The sequence below is a fragment of the Phalaenopsis equestris genome, unplaced genomic scaffold (genome assembly GCF_001263595.1).
Source record: "Phalaenopsis equestris unplaced genomic scaffold, ASM126359v1 Scaffold000223, whole genome shotgun sequence".
Classification (NCBI taxonomy): domain Eukaryota; kingdom Viridiplantae; phylum Streptophyta; class Magnoliopsida; order Asparagales; family Orchidaceae; genus Phalaenopsis; species Phalaenopsis equestris.
Window position 1 is genome coordinate 1,232,125 of NW_018164665.1, and position 9,650 is coordinate 1,241,774.

Genomic DNA, 9,650 nt, shown 5'->3' on the forward strand with positions numbered 1-9,650 from the left:
GCAAATATTTTTTTCAATTTTGTTTGCTTGTTTTATGACAAGCTGAAGGTGGAAGACTCATACGTAGTGCAGAGATTAATGTTTTAAACTGTCCCAAAATTGCGTTTTTCCTGTCTACTTTATCCATTTATGAAAATGGCATTTCTGTGGAAACTTTTTTTTTTCTCTCGTAGTTTCGTTAATTTGGGATTGGATTGGTTTGTTAAAGGTGCACCACTTTTGTCGTAATAAAAATAGGTGCTGGCACCTTTATTGTAAAGGGAGCATATTGGTGGAAACATCGAGAAGCCTTGAGATAGTCTTTGGGTTTATTTGGGACGTTTGCTTCTGTTATTAAAATTAGAGCTCGTTTAGAATTGTCGCAGATTTTTGAAATGGGGTTGTAAAGTCATTACAAGGAAACCACATTTTTGAAAATTTTTATGTATATTAAAGATATAAATTTTTTAGAAGTCTTGATAGTTTTCTTTCAGTTGTACATTTGTAGATCTAGTGGTAAAAATTGTTTCTCATTACATAAATTTTTGGAAACCAATATAAAAATAATATTAGTTAATTGAAAGTGTTGTAGCAGACTAAAAAATGAAGTTGTGAGGAAACTACCATAAACAAACCCATCATTGTTTGACTTGAATTTGTCACGAATTATGATTTTGATATAATATTGTATAGGAAAAATATTGTGCCTGATGATTTATGTGTAAAATTCGCTAGTATTTCAAGTTGGATAATCAATTAAGAATCTCATTTGATTAAAGAAACAGAAGCTTTGCGTTTAGAAATTAGAAAGGTTGTTGATGTAGGATTTCTACATTAGAGGATCGTGAAATTATTTTTTGGAGACATAATTAAAATAACTCAAAAAGCCAGTAATGAGTTTCTGAAGTTAGTTGAGAAAGTTCGGTTAAGAAAGAGAAAAAAAATACTGTAGATGAATAAGCTACCATTAAAGGCTATACGCTTCTATGGGTACCAAATAATTCTGATTTAAGATGTGACATTTTGCAAGAAGCTTACTTATGATATACAATTTATCTAGAGAGCACCAAGAAGTTTTGAAATTATTATTTAAGTGGCTTGGTACGGAGAATGATGTTGCTAATTTTGTTTAAATGATGAACATCAATGACCAACTGAAGTATTGCATTTACTATATATTCCAGGGAATTAGCGAGAAATTGTGTTGTATTTTTTAATGAGATTTTTCAGATCTAGACAAGCTCATGATTTAGATTTGGGCAATAATTGTCAGATTGACGAATCTACTAATTTTTTGCCTGTAATGCAAACATATTCAGTTGAAAGCTAGCCAGTTCGTAAGTGGAAATTTGTTAAATTAAATGGCATACCAAAAATAATCAAGTCAATTATCAAACACAGCCACCGGATTCCCTTCTATATTGTGGAAATGCATTGTATTTGGACGCAAAAGTGTATTTTCGAATAACATTTATCCATAAACTGATGGCCAGTGACTTCATGTGAGAGAAGATTTGGTGAAACTATGCGTATTAAATTTTTTTTGGCATTTAAGAATATCACATTCGAATTTGCGTATAACATTTATCAATCCACTATTAAAATGCACCTTTGAAACACAGTGTGGGAAGAAAGTGAATAACACCATTAAACTGGTTTGAAGTTTGAGAATGATAGTTGATGTCCTGAATTAGTTAAGCTATGTAGAAAATTAGATTAATTAGAGATATATTAAAAGCTGTTTAGGATCACCAAAAATATGATGACCCGAAGTATAAAATGGTAGCTTCTGAAGTTTAGATTTTATGTTTACAGAAAACTTGACTAATGAAGGGTGTTAGTTGGATTTGGCCCAGGAGAGAAATTAAATCTTAGGTACATCGGATCATTTGAAAAAAACGGAAGGATTCAGAACTATTGCTTTCAAACTTGAATTTTTCGCAGACTTTTCTGATATTTATGATATTTTTCATTCGTCAATGTTAAGAAAATGGCTCAAAATGGGTCAGAAATGCAAATCAAAGGATACCACATAATTAAATTCAAGTACATAAAAATCTAATTTATATTGAAGAACCCGAAAGAATATCATCTTTTTTTTCTATAAATTGAGAAACAGGCGGATCTTTTATATAAAGGTAAAATAGCAGCACATACATGAAGAAAAAGCAACATGTGAATGTGAACATGAAACTACATTGAAGTTTCCTCATTTATTTGAAAGATTGCTAAGAATAGAATTTCGTCAAAATTCTTGCAAGGACGGGAAAGCTAGGAATACTAGTAAGAATGCAGCATACGAGTTATAGGCTCAAAGTGTTAAATGAGGATGAGTTCTTTTGAGGTAAAACTAATTTTTTTGATTTGATTGATCTATTTAGAGTTGCTCATTTAATAATTTTCTCGAATTGAGGAAATTCATTTTTTTGATTAGATTGTGTTTGAAAACCCCAAAATATCAGAGAGAAGGAATACAAAACTCGACCTGAGAAAAATCCAATAGATATAATGAGCCACCCTTTTTCAAATATATGAAACAAATAACTTGTTTGCCTTATTTTATAGAATCTCTCTACTTTGTGTATGTCCTTAGCATTTGATAATGCTATTGAAATAGTTGCTTTTAATAGTTTAGTTTTTTAATTCATTTGAAAAAGAAATTATGATACTTAAATCCTATGAATGTTTCTTTGTAGAAAGCATAATGAAATATTCAAATATAGACTTCTTGTCATGTTTTATCTTGATGCAAAAAAAAGGGTGATTGATACAGGTACATGATAATGTTATGCATTTTAAAAAGGCTTATGATAATAATAATATGATACTGGGCTAACCAACAACAAAAGGAAAAAGAAATATTATTAATGAAATCAAATAGAAAATTACAACTAACAAAACAAAAATATGAAATTACAACAAACGTGACACTAACTCTAACTAGGTTTGGATCAATGGGCGGTGGCGGTTGCCGGTGAGGGTTTGGAAGGTTGCTAGGTGGTGAAAAATAGCAATTGATAAGCAGAAACAAGGAGGCAATTTCCCAAGTTTTTGGACAACAAGCAAGCAATGGAGATTGAGGTGGAAGGGCTCTCTTGGGAGATGGTAGCAAGGAGGGAAGGGGAGGAGCACAGTTTCTCGAAGGCGGAAGCATTGTGGATGGGGCGGGACACTGACTTTGGAGGGCGACAACACGGTGGAGGGGAGGAGAGCTGGTTCTGGCATGCTGCGACAAGGCGAAACTGTAGAAAATAGCCTGATGGCAGTTGTTCTGGGCGCTATAACAAGGATGGATGACGGGGAGCAATGTGGGAAGGATGCATGAAGTGTAGGGGAAGGAAAATCGCCTTCTCTTGAGCGAGATACAACTGTAGTATCACTCGGACCCTTAGATATAGTTGTTGAAGGGAGAAACGGAGACGCCAACGGCTATCTCAAACAAACTCAAGCGAAAAACTAAAAAACCAAACTCTAATACAACACATATATATGAAAAGACTAGAAAAGAAGGATGAGAAGAATTATGCTAGAAATTAGAAAAAAATTAAAAGCGAAGGTGTCTTGTTTGGTTCTGATACAATTGTAAGAATCGATTGCCTGCTTTCGATGGACATGGGATTGTGCGATCCCTCATGCTACCACGTCATCCTCTCGGAGTTGGGGGAGTTTTGACCTCATATATTGAAGCTTCTGTCTTCTTATAGTATGACGTTAGATTGAGCATGTTGAAGGTGATGAAGCTACTGTAACTTTCCGATAAGTCAATCTTACAGGTTACATAGATGTTAGCAAAGTAACTCTTCTTTAGATTAGCCACATTGTCATTCGAAAGTATATCCTATTTGAATAAGTATCCATCTTCTTTTACCACAACTTGAGTCGAAGCTGCATATAGACATATATTTTGATGAAGTAACTCTTGAGTTATTAAATCTGTAATTTGTTTCTCCCACTCGTATTCAACTGAGTGTTTCTGATAACTAAATTTTTCTAGTGGAACTAACTCTAGATTGAAGCCAGTGACATGTTGGACTACTTTCAGTGGAAATCACTCAATAGGTGAACTGCTGGTCATGATTTCTGGCAATCCCTTCAGTTGGGGCTATCCCTTTTCAGACTAACCATCTTCTAGAATAACCAATGTTAATCCATTAAGAGTCTCTCTCATGGGCTCAACTTAATCATTAGCGTCTCTTCTTCACCAGCTAGAAGTTGAGTCCCCTCTCTGAAGTCTTCATCCTCTCCTATATCACTGTCCATTTCTTCAAGTGCTCCCTGTTCAATGAAAGAGATTATTCTCATGGTTCGACAATTTAATTCAGTATGCCCAAATTCGTGGCACTTGAAATATTTTCTATTTGGGACGAATTAGGGAATACTGGTTGGCTATAGCTGTTCTGCATGTTGAACTAGTTTATCCTCTGGCGGGTCAGCTTGGTTGTTTCTCTAGGTGTATTCTTGCTGCTTGATTCTGTGGTTGAATTCTGCCAGTAAGATGTGGCGGTCACCTGGTGATATCGCCTCTCCACCTTTGAAATTAACATCCTGTAATGTCCAATAGGGTTATAACTGGATCAACTTGTCATTGAACGATCTCAATCCTCTTAGATGCCGAGCAGTGATTTTCTCCTTGGGCTCCATTACACTTTAATATAAGCTGCTCGAACACTGCTGTGTACTCAACTGGCAAGAGATTTTGTTGTTGCAACTGATGAAGTTTCAAGAATATATCCTGTTTGTTATGATTTGTTTAGCGCTGCATCTCTCATTTCATATTGCACAATGTAGTGATTTTATTTTCCCCTTCTTGCTTTTGAAGAATCTTCAGATTCTTCCATCACAGAGATACACCCTTTTTTAACTTAACGAAGACTAGATTTATCATTTTATCTAGTGGGACGTCCTGATACTCGAAGATACATTCCATTGCCTGTAGCTACTCAATGAATTCTTTGAGATCACTGCGGTCGTCAAAACCTGGTGAAACCACCTTTACTTTAAGATCGCGACTTGTTTGATATTTCATGCTAAATCTTTGGGGTTGTGGTGCTTCATCCTTTTGATTAGATGAATCACCACCGTGACTATGGGTGAAACTTTTGCATTCTCTTTTTGAAGCCTGCAAACCTCTGTTGTAGCTGGTGGATTTTCATTAAAATTTCCTGTACATCTTTTTGCAGATTTCTCATAAGCGACATTGTCTAGTTTCTCTTGATTAGGTTTCCGACAATTATCTCCTCGATGGCGTGGTGAGGGTTTAGGTTTGTAGGGTGAAATGGGGGTGTATGAGTGTGGTCTATAGTGGGGAAAAAATTTTTTTTGGGTGCTAATGTGCAAAATCAGCAGGCGGAACGGTTTTATGTGGAGATTATGCTAACTATTAGTTATGCTAGCTTTGATTCCAAAAAATACCAGAGTTAACTAATAACAAAGAAAAAATTAAATATTACTACTGAAATCAAATAGGAAATTACAACCAATCAAATCAGAAGTCTGAAATTGCAACAAACACAACACTAACTCCAACTATGGTTGAATCAAAAGAGTGGTGGTGGTGGCCGATGAGGGTCTGAAAGGTAGCTAGGTGGTGAGAAAGTTGAATTGACAAGCATAAACGAGGAGGGTTGTTTCCTAGGTTCCTGGACAACAAGCAAGCAATGGAGATCAACGTGGAAAGGTCAATGATGGCGGCAAGGAGGGGGAGGGGGGAGGGGGGAGCACAGTTTCTGGAAGGCATCAACATGATGGAAGCGTGGGACAATGATTATGGAGGGCGACAACACGGTGGAGGGGTGCAATGCTGGTGCTGGCAGGTGGAGGCTGGGTGGGATTGCATAAAACAACTCGGAGGCTATTGTTATGGGTGGTTGCAGGACGGCTGATGGGGAGTGATGTGGGAAGGATGTAGAGAGGTAGAGGAAGGATAATTATCACGTTGGGAGCGAGATACAATCAGAGCACCATTCAGACTCTTTGAATACAAGTCTAGATGGGAGAAGCAGAGGCGCTAACGACTGTCCCGAACAAACTCAAGCCAAAAATTAAAAAACTTATTGATAGGTGATTTCAAAATATCCGTATAATTTATTTTTCATAATTAACTGGTAATGATTGCAAAACTGTTTTACACTTTCTATGTAAAATATTATTAACAGTTTCTTTAGGAAATCTATAATTTCTTTTAAAAGATTCAAATTTTTTCATACATCATTTCATCATTATTTACACAGCATTTCCTAAGCTATACTAATGCTCCTAATGGTTTCACATAATTTATACTAACCAAATATCTAAATATAATCTCTTATAATTCCAGATATTCCATGGAATCACTAGTTTTCTATTGGGGATCAGTTGCACGACGAGGTTTGGCGTACTCGTGGACGCCTGTCATATTCTGTTGGGAAGACCGTGACACTGTGATCACAATACTCAACACTATAGGTTCAATAACACTTACTCATCATTAAGGATGAAAAACTCATAGTTCTCCTACCTTCTACAAAATCTAATGTTATAGATGATGTTGTCATGAGAGGCGTGCCAATGGGATTAATTTTTGGTATGTTAGAGGGTAGTGAGGTAGAAGAGCCGGTATGAGACGCAGGGCAACCACTATGGACAGAGTTTCAGTATATTCTGACCAACAACTTACTGCCAAGTTTGTCACCATTAAGGGAGACTCAACTTGTCTTAACTTCAGAGAGAAATGAACCAACTTTGAGCTACTTTTGGAGTTCTATGCGGAGTGCGCTTGGCACGAAATTACAGTTCAGTTCAACATTGTAGCCACAAAGGGTTGGATTGATAGAGATGGTTACTTGTAATTCAGTAAATTTTCTCTGGTGTTTTGTGGGACATTGCATCGATAGTGGGGTTCATATACTTCTAGAAATGCTGTTGAAGGCCTTCCAATCCCTGGAGGTTACGACAACTCTGCCAACGTGGCCGACTTGACGGCATATCATGAGAGTCAGAAGCTTCGACGGAATGAGGTCGAAGATCCACCAACCCTGGTAGACCAATGTGGGGGTTTGGCTAACCCTTGATCGGTTTGGTCCAGGTTGAGGGAGGGCCAGTCAACCCTCTCGAAGTCTAGGGTTTCTGTCCAATCGATGAGGGTCCCACTCCTAAAAGTTGTAGGTCTATGTAAGTGTTTCTATTATCTTTAGGATCATATTTTTGTTGTGATTTGCTTTGGAACACCCGTTAGCGTCTCCTTTTCCTTCTACGGGTTGTATCATAGGTTTCAAGAGGTCCTCCGACTGTGTGTTGGTCTCCAAGTGGTGTTTATGCTTCCTATACCTTTTTCACATCGCTCTCACATCCCCTTCCCTTTATTCTTACTGCTGCCACCCAAAACAACCCTCCTGCAGTTGTTCCTGGTGCTTGCTTGCAGTCCGGACTCCTGAAAACTATTGTTCCGTTGTTTCCAGCTTGTAATCTGCTTCTTTGCCATCATCTTGGAGGTCCAAAACTTAACCAGTACCACCTACACCCAAGATCCAACCCTAACTCCAATATTATGCTGTTGTTTTGTGGCAATTTTATATTTTCCTACTGTTGTAATTTCAGACTTAGAATTCAGTAATAATATTTGTTTCTCATGCGTGTTTGTTAAATTCCGGTATTAAATACTCTTTTAGTTTTTTTCTAGTATATTACGGTTCATCTTTTCTATTTATTTGTTACTTTTGATGTCTTCTTTTCTCATTTGTTCTCTGGTATCATCGTTGAGATTTACTTTTAAATATCTTTTTTTGGATTAAAACTAGTATGTGCATCTGTAACCTTGAGACGAGAAGAAGCTGTTTCATTAGCGAAAACAAGTTAAAAGTTTGAATATTTGTGTTAATTCCTTTAATGCTTCCACCGAGGTTTCCTACATGTTTCGTTTACGATTTGTATTTAAATACATGGATTGTGAGCTGCAATTTGGAGTTTGCATTAGTATGAAATTCTAACCTTTTTATATCAATTTAGGAAGATATACATAAACACCACTCAATTCTTATGTGTTTAATTATCTAACACCAATACTTCAATTTTTACATACATATCACCTTACCGACGCTTGAAAAATCGTATTTTGCTTTTTAAAAGTTAAAATGGTGGCATTTATGAAGTCATATGAAAGTTTTGGGTGGCATAAATATAAAAAATAAAGTTTAAGTGTTATATATGTAAATACATATGAATTGGGTGGTATATATGTAATGAATTGGGTGGTATATGTAAATGCCCATTAAGTTTTTGTTGCACGGATGACAGATGTCTGAACATGCTGTAATGCAGATATTCAGATGTACTTTGCATTGCAGCCCATCTTCCTCTCTTGCAAATGATTGCTTGATGGCGATGGCTGAAGGATTGCACTCTTCTTCGTACAGTCATTTCTTACGTGTTCTCTGGGGTAGCGGTTTTTCAGCAAGCTCCCAAAATAATGAATCAAATGTAGAATCCCAATGGGAATCTTTTCTGAGTACAGTTCACCGAATCATTGATCTGCATCAGTCTAGTCGTCACAGTTTCCCTAAAATTCCATCCACGTCATGGGATTTTCTGATTAGTAGCAAATTCCATACTAGCTATGGTAAGCAGGTTCCAAACTCTTGTATTTCGGTGGTGAATGTTTCAGGCTGCAGAGATTCTCTCTCCGCTGCTGTTCACGTGCCTGACAAGAGAAGTCCAGAAGTGATTTATTATAGGCAGCTTTCGTCGGAAATGCTAGATTCTTTGCATGCCCTTTATGAGAACTTGAAACTCAACAATCTTCGCAAGCAGTAAGAAAATTTTTCTTTGAGATGCTTATAATGACGACTTGTTTTACAAATCAGTTTAATCACTTTTTTTTACTTTGGCAAGGATGTTTTCGTTAAAGCACCCTCCATTTTCACTAATTGTTTTACACACACACACACACACACACACATTCTTCAAGTTTATTGTTGTCTTCCATTTCTCATTTAGTTGACAAGTTCTAGAAATCTTTTTCCTTTTTTGATATTCTTGATGCATTCATTAGTTCTTTTTGCATGGGACTTGCTTTCATTTTTTGAACCAATGCCTTGTACCTGAGTTCAGTGCTATGACTTGTGCTGTATGAGAAGGAATTTGGCTTTGAGGCTTATTTGAGGAATTAAGAATTCAACTTGAATGACCCACACAACTGTTCTGTGACAACAGCTTCTATTAGTACTGCAAAAGATTTCGTCTACCATGACAAAAAATATGCTAAAATTGGTGTCTCTCATATGACTTATCCACGCTTCTACTTCAAGTTACTGTTTTTCTTACTAAGCCCTGTCGGTCAACTTTTCGATACATATAGATAGATTTGAAAATATGAATATGAAAAAATAATTTTGGAAATTTAATTTAATATAATAAATATATAGTTTGGGTTTTGAAAGTAGTATGTTTTAATTTTTGAAAAATGAGACCAAATGGATCTCATTCGTCCAATAGTTTACATAATCGTGCCTGATACCGCGAATACTACACCTTCCCGAAAGATAAGTGTAAACCTCGGCGATAGACCCAATCCTGCAAACTAAGAGATTTGTGACATTCATTTGGTCTGCGAACCTTTTATATATGACCGACAAATTCCCCTACCTAATATAAAGATTAAATAGGGTTTATTTTACCTGGGTTCCAAGTTCCCTATA

General features: G+C 36.4%; 1 protein-coding gene across 8 annotated transcripts in view; it reads left to right on the forward strand.

Moving 5' to 3' along the window:
* The window catches only part of LOC110023194 (anaphase-promoting complex subunit 1), a 160,504-nt gene that overhangs the window by 51,281 nt on the left and 99,573 nt on the right, over nucleotides 1-9,650 (forward strand). For 7 of the 8 annotated variants that reach the window (XM_020722477.1, XM_020722480.1, XM_020722481.1 and 4 more), the window contains one exon: nucleotides 8,251-8,762. In XM_020722477.1, the coding sequence (XP_020578136.1) occupies nucleotides 8,251-8,762 (512 nt within the window). The remainder of the gene's footprint in view (nucleotides 1-8,250; nucleotides 8,763-9,650) is intronic. The other variant, XM_020722479.1, reaches the window with a different exon arrangement.